This window comes from Miniopterus natalensis, chromosome 9, assembly GCF_054644295.1.
Source record: "Miniopterus natalensis isolate mMinNat1 chromosome 9, mMinNat1.hap1, whole genome shotgun sequence".
Lineage (NCBI taxonomy): Eukaryota > Metazoa > Chordata > Mammalia > Chiroptera > Miniopteridae > Miniopterus > Miniopterus natalensis.
Genome location: NC_142089.1, coordinates 29,065,170 through 29,080,130, shown reverse-complemented (window position 1 = coordinate 29,080,130; position 14,961 = coordinate 29,065,170). Strand labels below are relative to the sequence as shown.

The following is a 14,961-nucleotide window of genomic DNA, read 5'->3' as shown; positions in this document are numbered from 1 at the left end:
TTTCTTTGCATGGCAGATTTGGGGTATTTATTTTATTTATTCATGTGTTGATTTATATGTTGTTATACTTGTAATCAGAAAAATGTTTACCTATGTTTTCTGGAATATTTTGGAAAAGCATCAGTGTGATAGATAAAGGCTCATGTAATATTTTGCATTCACATTTGACAGTCTTCCCGAGATTAACTACTGAACTGTAATATGGAAAGGATGGTCCTTCTTTATTCCTGTTACCTTTCCCCATAACTTATGTGGGTATACCCTGAGGAAATATGTTTTTTCCTGGCATTTCCCATGTACTGTGGAATTATACTTGTCGATTTTTAGTGATTCTGAGAGGTATACTATGGCAATACTCATTTTTGTGACATTTCTTTCTAGCTTGCTGTTTTGGCATTCTTCCTAATGAGAAGCTACAGAGGGGGCTGAGTTTGTGAGCAGGTGGTATATGGGATTTTAAAAAAACCTTGCAAATAGTTTTCAAAAGTTGTTAGTTGAAGTTCAATTTGGGTTGTTGAATTTGCAGTAGGATTAGAATTCCCATTGTACATTATCTTAGAGAACATTGGTATCATCTCCATCCTGAAACAGGATACTAATATTATAGGTGGGTAATTAGTAGTGTTCAGGAAAGTTCTGAATGTAACAACAATAATAAGTGCTTTGATTTGTTGAATTTCTCCTTTGTATAAGGAGCAGTGCTAGATCCTTTACATATATTCTTTCAATATCTCTTACACACTGCAATTTATGTTTGTTTTTATTTTATAGGTGAATAAAATGAGGTCATAATCATAATGCAAATACTTGGCAGAGTGGGGAATTAAACCTGGATCTAACTACAAAGCCATGGTACTTCAACATTATAGGGCTCCCCTCAGCCCCCATCAGGGCCTAGAGTAGTTTAGTCTAACTCTGGAGTATGGGCTCAGATTAGAGAGGGTTCCTATCTTCCTAGCTCTAGTATATGTTATATATTGTAGAATGTTTTTCAGTTTTCTGTCTGAATTGTCATTTCCTTAGAAAGGATTTTTACTTTAACAGCTTTATTGAAATATAATCCACATCCCTGAAATTCACTCATTTAAACTGTACCGTTCAATAATTTTTTTCATGGAGTTCTGCAACCATTACCATACTATAATTTTTAAAACATTTATGCAATCCACCTAAAGAAACACTGTTATTAATTATCAGTCACTCTCCATTCTTCCCCACACCTCTAAGCTTTAGGCAATCACTAATCTATTTTCCATTTATGTGTATTTCTTTATTGTGGACATTTTATATAAATGGATTCAGACAATATGTTGTCTTTTTTTTTTTTTTTTTTTAATATGTTGTCTTTTGTGACTGATTTCTTTCACTTGGCATGTTTTCAAGCTTCATTCATTTTATAGCAAGTATCAGTACTTCATTCCTTTTTTCTCCACCTTTATTATGGTGGGATTGGTAAATAACAATTTTATATATTTAAGGTATACATATGAATTGTTAAATGATTGCTACAATCAGGTTAGTTAACATAGCTATCACCTCACATTGTTACCATTATTTTTGTGTGTGGTAAGAATGCTTGAGATCTACTTTCTTAGCAGTTCTCAACTATACAGCACATTATTATTAACCATAGTTACCATGTTGTACATAGGTCTCCAGAAATTATATATCTTATAACTGCATCATTCCTTTTATTATCAAATAGTATTCTGTTGTTTCAATGATCTGTTCATCAGTTGGTGAATATTTGGGTTGTTTCTACCTTTGTTATGGACTTCCGTGTGAAAGTTTTTGTTTGAACATTTTTTTTCATTTCTCTTGGGTATATGAAGTGAAATTGCTGGGCACATGGTAATTATATATGTAACATTTTGAGGAACTACCAAATTGTTTTCCAAGGCAGCTGTGCTATCCTTAATACTAAGGATTCTTCATATGAGATATTGGTCTTTGGTTTTTTTTTCTTGTGATGTCTTTGGTTTTGGTGTCAGAGTAATTCTGGCCTAAAAGAATGAGTTGAGAAAGGACTCGTGAAGGATTGGTTTTTTTCTTCTTCATATATTTTGTAGAACTCACTGACGAAATAATCTGGGCTGGATTTTTCTTTGTAGTTTTAAAATACTAATTCAATATATTTACCAGTTTAGGTGTATTTATATTATGTATTTCTCTTTGTGTCAGTTTTGATGGTTTTTGTCTTTCTAGGAGTTTGTCCATTTAGTCGTTCATAGCATACTTTTATAATTCTTTTTATTTCTGTAATGTTATTAGTGATACCCCTATTTCCTTCCCAGTTTTAGTAACTTGAGTCTTTGTTTTTTATTCTTGGTCAGTCTAGCTAAATATTTGTCTCTTTGGTTGGTCTTTACAATGAACCAGCTTTTGATTTTGTTGATTTTCCCTATTGTGATTCTATTCTTTGTTTCACTCATTTGCACTCTAATCTTTATTATTTTCTTTCTTCTTAAAGGGTTAGTTTGCTTATCTTTTTCTAATTTCCCAAGGTGAGGGTTAAGTTATTGATTTGAGATATTTCTTTTTTAAAATAAAATAGGAGTTTTAGCTATAAATGTTCCTTTAAGCACTGCTTTAGCTGCATCTGATAAGTTTTGATAATTGAGTCTTTCTTTTTATTTAACTCAAATTATTTTCTAATTTTCTGTGTGATTTTCTCTTTGACTTTTTGGTGGTTTAATCATAATGTACTTATTAATTTCCAAATTCTTTTCTGTATTAATTGTTAATTCTAGTATGTCCAGAGAGCATATTTTATAATATCAAACTTTAAAAATTTATAGAGACTTTTCTGTTATTGCCTAGCATATGCTCTATCCTGGAAAATGGCTTTTTTAAAAAAAAAAATATGTTTTTTTATTGATTTCAGAGAGAGGAGAGGGAGAAAGAGATAGAAACATTGATTGGCTGCCTCCTGAACGCCCCCCCTACTGGGGATGGAGCCCACAACCTGGGCACGTGCCCTGACTGAGAATCAAACCAGTGATCTCTTGGTCCACAGGATGACACTCAACCCACTGAGCCACACTGGCTGGGCTGGAAAATGTTTTATGTGCAAGTGAACTTTAAGTTTATTGATTCTTTTTTCTGCCAGTTCAAATATACTATTAAGCCTTTCTAATGATTTTTTCATTTAGGGTATTGATCTTTTCAGCTCCAGAATTTTCATTTTGTTCTTTTAAAAAATAATTTCTATCTCTTAATTGATATTCTCTATTCTTTGAGATATTGCCATTATGTCTTCCTTTAACATAGTGTTCTTTAGTCCTTTTAACAAATTTATGATGTGTTCTAGTCTTTCTAATAGATGCTTTTAACATCTATGTCTAAGAAGTTCAGCATTTGGGGCACCCAACGACAGTTTCTGTCGACTGCTTTTTTTCCTGTGTATGGGTTACACTTTTCTCTTTCTTTCCATATCTCATAAATTTTGTTGAAAATTTGACATTTTAGATTATATGTTGTAGCAAATATGAATACTATTTCCCCCTTCCTCTGGGGCTTATTGTTGTTATGTGCCTTTTTGCTTATTTGTTTAGTGACTTTGATGAACTAATTCAGTGAACTTATTTCTTCTGCAATGTGAAAACTTCTCTGATGTTACTCTTCATAGAGCACAGCCTTGGGCATGCACACAGTCATTTTGATCACTGGGAATAAAGGATCTTTGTGACCTTAGTCAAACTCTTTTTGACTATCCTTTTCCCTCATCTTCCATTAAGTTTCTGTTTTGTCTGTTTCTATTGATACAACATTCAACTCCTAGCCACCATTAATTGCTATCTGATTGCTGTATTTTTTTGCCTATGCCCTGGGATATAAATTGTGTGTTCCAATTAAAATCCAATCTCTTTGCAGGGGCAGGGTGTTGCCAGTCTTTGAGGCTTTCTCTGACACAGGAAAGCTCTTCCTAGATTCTCTCTGCTAAACTACTGCTTTGTTTACCATTTTGTTGTGACGAATGCCCTGGAGCTCCAAACTCCTCTTAACTGCTCATCATCAGTGTTGCTATTGTTTTTGACAATGCTGTTAGATACAAACTTCTCCTTGCTTTGTTCCAAATAAATTTAATCTATTTAGGGAGAGTTTCAGAGTTCTTATTCTTATGATCTGCCTTTCCCTGTGTACAATTTTTGTGCTACTGCACCAGGGCTGTGGACAAGGAGATGGCCTGCTTCCCCCATTGTGACACCCCTGTTCTATGAATGAGGTAGTGGGTGGGAATGGTAGCACCTGGTCTTCTTGTATTGTCTCTCTTGACATAGAATTTCCACCCTATGTAGTGGGTGGAGCAGAGGCAACCCAGGCCTACTTCGTATTCTCCATCTTTGGTAGAATTTCTACCCTGCAGTTGGAAGCTGGGTAGAGGAATAGAGCCCAATTCTCTAAGATGTATCTGCCCAGAAAAGAGCTCCTGCAACATGAAGCTTTGGGAGAAATGAGAGATGTCAGTGATCTCTCACTCCATGGGGGAAAATGTAGTTCTATATGAGAGTTGGGGAGAGAGGTGGTGGGGATGAGTGCTGATGGGAACAGATCATGGGTCAAATGCTACAGTCTCTAGATGTTCTTACCAAGATTTAGTAGATTTTTTTTTTTTCTCTCCCAGCCGAATGTTTCTCCATTTGCTGTATGCCTTAGGACAAATTCCATAGACATTAAATGATTGCTTTTTTACAATGGTCACCTGTTAAATTACTTTCACAGGGAAAGTGTCTACCAGTATCTTCATACTACTATTGCAGATGTCCTGCTCCTTCCCTGGTAGGACTTTATCAGAGCTTTACAAGGTAAAAAAGCAGTAAACTATAAATGATCCAAGAACTAGGGCAAACCCATTTACTGTTATTTTGTTTTGTTTTTGCTTAGGTACAGAGAACTTCAAGGTGGTATGCGTAAATTTTGGAGGCTGGGTTTTACATTTGTGTCCACCATAATTAAAAATTATTCTTTTCATTTAATTCTTACGTTTTAACCTTGTGCCATTTGATGTGATCTAGCCTTGCCATATATCACACAAAGCAGTTTCACTGCCTTGAAAGTCCTCTGTGCTCTGCCTGTTCGTCCCTCCCTCCTCACAGCCCCTGACAACCATTGATCTTTGTACTGTCTCCATAGTTTTGCCTTTTCCAGAATGTCATATTGTTGGAATTATATGGAATGTAGACTCTTCAGATTGATTTCTTTCACTTGGTAACATGTAATTAAAGTTTCTCTCTGTCTTTTCATGGCTTGATAGCTTTTTTCATTTTAGTGCTGAATAATACTCCACTGTCTGGAGGTCCCACAGTGTATTCATTCCCTTACTGAAGAGTATCTTGGTGGCTTCTAGATTCTGGCAATTATGAATAGAGCTGCTGTAAACATCCATGCCTAGATTTTTGCATGGACATCATTTTTCAGTTTCTTCAGTTAAATACTAAGCAGTTTAATTGCTGGATCATATGATAACAATGTGTTTAGTTTTATAAGAAACTGCTGAACTGTCTTCCAGAGTGACTGTAGCATGTTGTATTCCTATCGCCAATGAGTGAGGGTTCCTGTTGCTCTCTGTCCTCACCAGAACTTGGTGGTAGTAGTGATTTTGATTTTGGAAATTCTATTAGGTGTATAGTAGTATCTCACTGTTTTAATTTGCAGTTCCTTAATAACATACGATTTTTAGAGTCTTTTTATGTGTTTACTTGGCACCCGTGTATAGTCTTTGTTGAGATGTTTATTCAGGTCTTTGACCCATTTTTGAATTGGGTGGTTCTCTTGTGAACTATAATAGAAACTTTGATCTAGCTCATTCTCTTCCCTTGCTTTTGTGCTATTATTGTTATATATATTACATGTACACATATTAGAAATCCAAAAACACAGCATTATAATTATTTCTTTTTTTTTAAATATATCTTTATTGATTTCAGAGAGAGGAAGGGAGAGGGAGAGAGAGAGAGAATCATCAATGATGAGAGAGTCATTGATTGGCTGCCTCCTGCACGCCCCCTACTGGGGATCAAGCCCACAACCCGGGCATGTGCCCTGACCAGGAATCGAACCCCGATCACCTGGATCCTAGGCTGACGCTCAACCGCTGAGCCACGCCCGGCCGGGCTATAATTATTTCTTTATACAGTTTTCTGTCTTTTAGAGAAGTGAAGAAATGAGAAAAATTGAAGTCTCTACCCACATGCTTGTAATTTCTGGTGCTCTTCATTTCTTTACTGTGGATGGGATTTACCATCCAGTATCATATTCTTTCAGCTTGAAGGACTTCCTTTAATATTCCTCTCAGTCTTTGCCTGACTGGGAATATTTTTATTTTTTCTTGATTTTTGAAGGATAGTTTTGCTGGATATATAATTGTTTGCTGAAAACTATTTTCAGCTCTCTGAATATAGCATACTACTGCTTTCTGGCCCCCTTTGGTTCTGATGGGAGGTCAGCTTTTAATCACATTGAAACTACCTTGTATTGTTTATACTTGCTTTGCAGAGGAAGATCTGCCTATTTCCTCACTTGGCCATAGTCAGAATTCCCAGTTTCACTTTTATAATTTTCAAGCAATAAATTTTGAAGGTTGATATTTAACCTTTCTTCACCTGCATAAAGAGCTATACTTGGAATACTTCCTTGAGTAATACATATTTTAAGAATTACCAAAGGGCTTCTAGAAATGATTGATTTCTTTTGTTGCTTCTGTGTTCTTTTATGAGACCTTGAAGCCTAACTGATATGTTTCACAACTCATCTCTTACTTTCCTCGAGACTCCAAGTATTTAAATAGGACTTGACCCTCAATCTTAACTGTGTCATTTGTATTAATTGATTCAGCAAATATTTATTGGTTACTTGCTGTGTGGTAGACATATCTGACATAGTTTGTTCAACTAACAGAGTAAATGGGCTTTTTGCACAGTGCCTTATGATTTACAGAAGTCTCATTTTATTAGTCATGATCATGGCAGGAAACAAATGGCTTGCTTAAACTGGTTAATTTTGCATAATCTAATAAAGGGACTATTTATAAAGGTGCGGATTGGATTTAGGGAAATCAAAACCCATTTTGAGGCCCTTAGGTAGCTAACAGAGCTATAACCACTCCTAGGCCTACAGGAGAAAGGAGAGGAAGTGGTTAGTTGGCGCCATAGACAAAACTATATGTGGAGGGACTGCTGACAGGAGCTGTGGTCTCCAGTAGAACAACACAGCCAACATCTCATGACCAGGCAGGAAGGAAGCCAAGGAAATATGTATCCTGACCTTACTATTTTCTTGTCCTTCATCTTGGGTGGGTGCCTTTCATTAACCAAACTTAACCAGAGGTTAGAGAAAAGGCAGCCCATTGGTGGAGTCCATAGAGGTCAAACTGCTGGAACAGAAAGCAGGGAGGAGGTGGAGAGAGGATCTGGAGGAGAAAGTGGAAGATCTTTAGCTCACTCACTGTTATTCATTAATAACTCCCATTAATTCTGACTTCAAAAGTTTCTACCATGTATTCCTTTTTTCCATTCTCACGACCACTGTCATAGTCCAGGTTTATTACCCCCTGATCGTACAGGGTGGGTGTATAGAAATCATCTCTCTCCTTTCACACTCTCTGTAAATATATATTGCTGCTAGTTTAGCTGGAGTTTAGACCTGAGATTTCCGACATCAAGTTTTTTCCCTGTCGCTCTCCACACACACATTTTTTAGAAGTAGAATTGAAGATTCTTTGTTGTTAATCTCAAGTGTGAAGGTGGAAAAAAACCTTTTCCTGATTCTCAGATTTTGAAATTCACATGTAGGTTTTTACTCCATCTTCTCATCTTGATTTTCATTTTTAAAAAAATTTGAATGTCAAGAATTTTCAGTGGAAATGCAAGATCCTGTTTTTTAATTATCTTGGACTTGAGGCCCAAATGGTGCAATAATTTTGCTAGGCCAGGCTGTTCTTTGGTTGTTTTGTTTAAAGAATTCGTATAGATTGAAATGCAGCTGCAAGTGTATTAGTGATTTTCTGTAGCTTATGTGTCAAGATTTTTATCGTTTGGATGAAAAATAGTATTTCAAAACCTGGCAGCATATTGACAAAAACAGAGGAGCACTTTGTGTAATTCTCTTTTTTAAAAACTACCTTTTTGAAAGACAAAGATTACCTCTGCTACTTCTATTCACATATATTTCCAACAATAGATTTATTGACAGCTCTTAGATAAAGTTTAATTCTCTACCCTCTTCATTTATCATAGTGTGTACTTTTATGCAGGAAGAGAGAGAGAATAGGCTTCTGTAAGTGAACACACTATATATGCAGGTGTCCTAAGTGTATAGGGTAGCACTTGACCTTTTGTTGCTAATCTTGTGAGAGTGCAAGCCCACCCCTTGGAAACAAGCATTTTTACGGAGTTTCCTTGGGGTAAGGCCCCTGAGTTTTGAATGGACAGCTAAGCTGGATAATCTCTAAATCTCCCAAACTATGCTTGTAATTCAGTCTTCTGCAGGGCCCTCCTTGGCTGCTTTTAAAAATTTAATTTATTTTAAAAAAATATATCTTTATTGATTTCAGAGAGAGGAAGGGAAAGGGGGAGAGAGAGATAGAAACATCAATGATGAGAGGGTCATCAGTGATCAGCTGCCTCCTGCAGGCCCCTCCACTGGGGATGGAGCCTGCAACCCGGGCATGTGCCCTGACGGGAATCGAAACCGAAACCCGTTTGCCTGGATCCTAGGTTGATGCTCTACTGCTGAGTCACGCCCCCAACGGGCTGGGCTGCTTTTTAGGAGCCTAACTGAAGATGATTTTTTATTGTTAGGCCTCCTTTCTCCTCTTCCCATTGCGTTCCACATTCCCCTTCTGCCTCAGCAAAAGAAAAAGTCTCTGCTAAAGTTTCTGAGCCCTAAATGGCACACAGTTACAAATTTGTTTTCTGTATCATTCCTGGCAAACTCATTACAAAGTAATCGTGGCCCACACTCAAGTGCGCTTCCTTTGGGACCAATAGCTGTAAATAAGGAGGCGCTGCTAGCTGGCTGATAAGTTGTTGTTCCGAAGATAGCGGTGCCTTTTAGCAGAATGTTTGACCTTTTTATTTTACATTGCCTCAGGCCTATCTAAGACCCTCAAGATCTATTTCTCATCTTAAAAATCCTCTGTAGGAAAACAGTGTGTGGCTTAAGAAAACCTTTAAATTGCTTAATGTCTCTCTTTCCGACCCCTGATAATTATAGTTATGCTGGGTAATCTCCCTATCATTTTGCAAAATAGATTTTCCTTCTTCCAATAACGGACGCATTTTTTTGACATTGGAAACAACATGTTGAATATTTTATGAAGACTAAATGTATAGGGAAGGAGAGGTAAAAGTACTTTCATATACGTGGAGAGAAAGAATGTTTTATGCAACTTGAAAAGTACTTTGGGACTAATAAAACCCTCAAGCTTTATTATTTATTCCTGCATCACAGTAATCATCGGCTTTGATTTGAGTGGCTATGCAAAATCCCATCTTCAATATATATATTTTTTCTTCTCTGTTGCTGTAAGTATCAAATTGAACCACAAAATGGAGAGTTTCAGGAAACATCATTTCACCTTGGGGAATATGGTTGTGGATACTAAGAAGTCAAAATGTTTAAGTCTGCTTAATGGAACCTCTGTAGTGTCAAATACTTGGAGTTTTTGTTAAGATACTTGCAAATTGTTTCAGAATATTTGGACTGTTGATTTCCAAGATGGACTCAGCCAAGTTTTCTTTTAGTGAGCAGTGCTCCTGATACTTTGAGGAAGTAGGAAGATTTACAGGTTTCTAAATCTCTGTGACTAATTGCAATCAGGACAGCAGATCTTGTGTTTAGTAGATACATGTTGTATTGTTTCCACCTAAGAAACAGCATTGTTTTACTTTTTTATTTTATTTTTTCATTTATCTTTATTGTTGAAAGTATTACAAATGTCCCCCCCCTCCACCCCCATTGATCCCCTCCACCCTGCACCCCTCACCTCAGGCCTTCACCACACTATTGTCTGTGTCTATGCTGTTTTACTCTTTTATAAAAATTGCTGATCATGTGCATTTCAGGAGATTGAAATCTCAAATTGGCTCAAATTTCTGCCAAAATATGTTCAGAGACTCCTAGAACATAATTTTCAAGTAGTGTTTACTATGGAAAGAGAAATTCCATGGATTTAATGCTTTTATTTCAGATACAGAAATGAAATTTAGACTTTTTCTAAATCATGAATTGCAATTTTCATGTACATTCTGTGTAGTTCAAATCTTTTGAAAAAAAAAAAATCGTAGTTATTGAATGTTACCTTTTGAATGATTCACAGATACCTCACACTTGACATTAAAAACTTTTTTCTCTAATACTTTCTTCTCTTCCTGTACCACTTATTATGGTTAATTCATCACTAATCTATTCACCAAGCTGGAACTCTCAACTAGTCACCCTCAGCTAGTCCCTTATTCCCTTTGTGGGTGATACAAATTGATGTGGCTGGCGGGATGACATATGTTCACCTACTTCCTCTACTGATGACAGATTATTGACTAGAGATTAGTTTACTTTCTAAATAAGAGAATTGAAATGTATTATATATAACTTTTACCCACTTTCAGGAAGTACTTCTTGAACATTTTCATTAGAAACAAAAGAGAGTAACTCATCCTGTTTGGGGGTTTAGAGCGGAATTTCTTTCAGGAATCATACCATTCATTCCTCCTCCTTTTTTGGGCTACTTGCTGAGAATACTAAAATTCCAAAGAAAAAAGTCAAATGGGAAGCTAAATGTTGCCCTATTACAAGTTGGGAAAGCCAATAAGAAATCTCTAACCTCTCATTTCTACTCTGTCCTCACTCCACTGACTGACAAAAACTGAACTCCTTTGGTAAGCGCAGTCGACTTAGACATGGAAGCCCGACGGCCTATGCTGCTTCCTGTTTACTGAATTTCTGCTGGTGTCTGTGTATGTAGAAGACACCTAATACACGTGGCTCACTTAGTAACTGAAAGCTGAACTTCAAGGAGGTTAAATAACTTTCCCAGAGTTACCCAGCTTAGTGAGTGGTAGAGCAGACTTGAGACCATGTCTGCCTGGTTCACTGCTAGGTCCTCAGCCACTTTACCATGGATAGACATTGTAAGTGAGGAATAAAGAAATGGATATGAGAAGATGATGGGGAAAGATTAATTTTTGAAAATCACCTTGGAAGAGGTTGTGGTTGAGCAAGAACTTGGAGCCTTCAGTGCAAAGTCATAGATGACAAGAGGGCTCCAGACTCTGAGAATCACTTAAGTAAATGTGCCAAGACAGTATGGTTGTGGAACAGTGAATAAACCTGTGTATCAAAAAAAACAGGAACTTGAATGATAGATGAAGTTGCATAGATATGTAAGGGCCAAATTACAGAGGCTTTTTGTGGCAGGCTGATTTCTCATTTCATTTTTTAGGTGACAGAAAATCCATCAAAGGCCTCTGATATGGTAGAAATCAGACCATATGAAAGTGGGGCTGTGATGTGTTTAGACAGTATAGGCATGAAGATCACTTAGAAGTTTGTTGCTGCAAACTGAGTAAGAGAAGATTGAGAAGCAAGAGAAGGTGATGTGAGAACCTTTCAGAGTTACAGTAGACGGTGATCCTGCCATAAATCCAAGGTCACAAAGGTAATCAGTGATAGATCCAGAGCTATAACCAGGTCTTCTGATTGCCATTCTTATCAATAGTCCATCCACTTAAAAATAGGTGCCAGAAACATTTTTAACTTTTGAAGAAGAATGACTTTGAAAATGTCACCCAACCTTCAAATCTCTATTTTTATTCATCATTGGATGGTGAGATATAAAGCATCAATTATTCATCATGTATTCAATGTTTAATTGCTGGTTAATAGCTCCTAATATATTTCAAGGAAATCATGTTGTTTGTTTACTTGGGAAATCAATTTCTGTAGATGTAGGTAAAAGTATGCTCTCAACTCTATGAGTCACACTACAGCTCTGCTTCTTAACGCCACAGAAGCCCAGGGCTGGAAGCAAGAACCATTTGAACTTTGATATTACCTGAAGCTTATATAATTTCAGAGTGTCTTCTTTAAGAAAAATTGTACAAAATTATGAATATAAAATTATATCTTCAGATTAAGAAAGGATATCACAATAAATTACTGGTACCATAGGGATTCAGGTCTCTTTCTGCTTAAATCTATTTGGCTGTTTACTAGATACACTTCAAACAAGTGCAGCCTTGCTTTTCCTTTATATTATGCTATGTGCAACTCCCAGCCTTCATAAAGGCCCTTGTATGGGACGAACGTTAAAGCATAAGCTTCACTTGCTTCACAGAAAGTCTGCCTCTGGTTGGAAGGAACCTTTGATTATCTAGTCCAAAGCTGCTAAGTCATCACCCAGCCCTTCAAGATGGGCTCACTGTTTTTTTGCTGAAAGGAAATTTCAGTATTACTACTTTTCAAAAATGTGACTGTTTTGCTCCTCCTTTCCCATCAAAGTTAAACATTTAAATAAAATTATCAAGTGGGGAAGAAGAGTATTTTCCTTAATATACACCCGTGAATTCCTTCCTCTCACTGCTTCACGTGGTTCCTCATTAATTCTTGTTTGACCCATTCAGTGTATCTTTATATTATTACTGCTTCTGTCGCAAGCTTTATACAAAGTATGTCATGGTTTAAATGTCGTTTATTTTAAAAACAGTTGCTTTTTTAAAAATTACGAGACAAACAAAAGTCTTTTACATTTACATTACTATTTACTATTTTGTGGTGTTCATTTATTCTTATAGACATAGGTTCCATCTAGTATCTTTTAGGTTTTCTTGTAATACAGGTCTGCTGGAAATGAATTCTCTCCTTTTATTTATCTGAGAATGATTTAGTTTACCCTCATCTTGAAGAATATTTTCGCTGGATATGAATATTGAGAGTTTTGTTCTTTTATCACTTTCAAGATTTTATTACTGTCCTCCGTGATTCCTGAGAAAAACTCAATGACCATTCTTATTGTTGTTCTTTTGTATGTATAATAGCTACCTTTTCCTGTTTGCTTTAGATATTTTCTGTTTTTGTTTAGTTAAAGTTTAATTCTCAGTTTTTTTTTTTTGTTTTGGACTAGAGCTCATTTTAAAGCAACATATTGCTGTGCTCTTCAAGTGCGATACAATACTGACTTCTCAGTCAGTTGCTTTGTTGATGTCCATAGTCATCTTTACTCTTCTTTAGCTGTTGATGACCTGGTTTTGGATTCACCAAACTCTTTGATTTTTTATTTTATCTTACTATTAACATTTTGGGAAATTCACTGCTCATTTGAGTATCAGAGAGAGGAGAGACAAAGAATGGAAGTCACACTTAAGTTTATACATTTTTGATAGAACTGTTAATTCTGTTGTTGGAGAAAATGGAAATTAATTTCATGGTTGTTTGTAAATTTACCATTGTTATTCTTACCTGGTAAGAACTTCTAATTTTTTTGTTTTAAACTTTACATGTTCTTTAACATGTCCTGATCGAAGTTTGGAGATACACCAAACACAGCACAAGTGCATAGCCCCATTGCTTTTGAGAGTTGAATAAGGTCTAATATATCAGAGGCAGTTTATATACCATAAAGCTTAGTTCACAATATTAAGGTATTATCATCATTTTTTGAACTAGGAAACTGAAGTCTGATTGTAATTCTTACTTAATTTATTGGGGCTTGACATATGCTCCATACAGCATCCCAGTCTGTCAAAGACACAGACGGATCTGCTGGGTGATAGGACTGGAAAAGCGGCTTGCAGCACAGCCTGGCTTAGCGCAAAGCCTGCTCTTATCCTGGGCTGCATTCAGAGTTGGCAGCCTTAGAGATTGTGAATGCTGTACCTATTAAGTACTGGACGATGGCAAATGTCTCTGTAAGAGTTTCTAATATTTAAATGTATGTACCTTTGAGCTGCATGAACTTTCTATTAAAACCCAGTTCTCTTAATTTTTATTACCAGGTAACCTTGGACGGGTGGACCAGGTCTCTGAGTTTGAGTATGATTTGTTCATTAGGCCGGATACCTGTAATCCACGCTTCCGAGTCTGGTTCAACTTTACTGTTGAAAACGTGAAAGAATCACAGGTGAGGGAAATAATGGATACCTTCAGTTTGGTTTTGGTAAGAATATCATGCTTTTGTTTTAGTTTAGGAATGTTAAAAAATAATGACCATATTTGGGATGTATTGTTGTATGTGTATAGCAGTGATACAGTTTTGTTTCAAGAGATATAGATAAATAGGTATAATATGTTGTTTTTTGTTATCTAAAAGTTATTAAATAATGCAAACAGATTATTTGAGAACAAAAACTATTCTTTACAGATTGAAGCACTAGCTGGATATGGTAGGCTTCCTTGAGGAATACAATAAGAAACTATACGAGGTGACTGGTATTATGTTTATTATGGGTGCTGCTCTCTATATTATTTCTTCTGTATAAAACTTGTGAATCATTTACATTTCTCACAGGGCCTCAGTTTCAGGAAAAGCTTTTCTTCTCCTATATAATAAGATGTTTATGTCTTAAAAACAATATGATTCTTGTAATATATTCTGTCTTTGCTTTGGCTGGTAGAAAATGCAGAGCCAATTTTATAGCCCTCTCTAATGATTTTAGAAAAATTTTTTGCTTGTGTTTCTGTGTACTGACTTAAAAAAAAAAATCTGATCATATTAATGTCTTTAACTATGATTTCATCACTTACATTTTCTAACAGTGTATGATTTTATAATCCTGTTCAAATCTGTTTTGGAAGGGAGAGTGTATTGATGAAAAAGAATGAAATACATATGCTTTGAACAAACATTAATAAAAGTAGAATCCTAAGAAATCAGTTATCACTCTGTTATATTGAGACAGCTGATCATGGAGGCTTTGTACAAACTTTGAACACATATGATAAGATTCTTTTAAGCAGATGAAAGCA

General features: G+C 36.0%; 1 protein-coding gene across 1 annotated transcript in view; it reads left to right on the top strand.

The window, feature by feature from the left end:
* Nucleotides 1-14,961, top strand: part of AGBL4 (AGBL carboxypeptidase 4) — a 692,884-nt gene that overhangs the window by 33,524 nt on the left and 644,399 nt on the right. Inside the window, exon 3 of the mRNA XM_087820636.1 lies at nt 13,992-14,116. Coding sequence (XP_087676762.1) covers nt 13,992-14,116 — 125 coding nt within the window. The remainder of the gene's footprint in view (nt 1-13,991; nt 14,117-14,961) is intronic.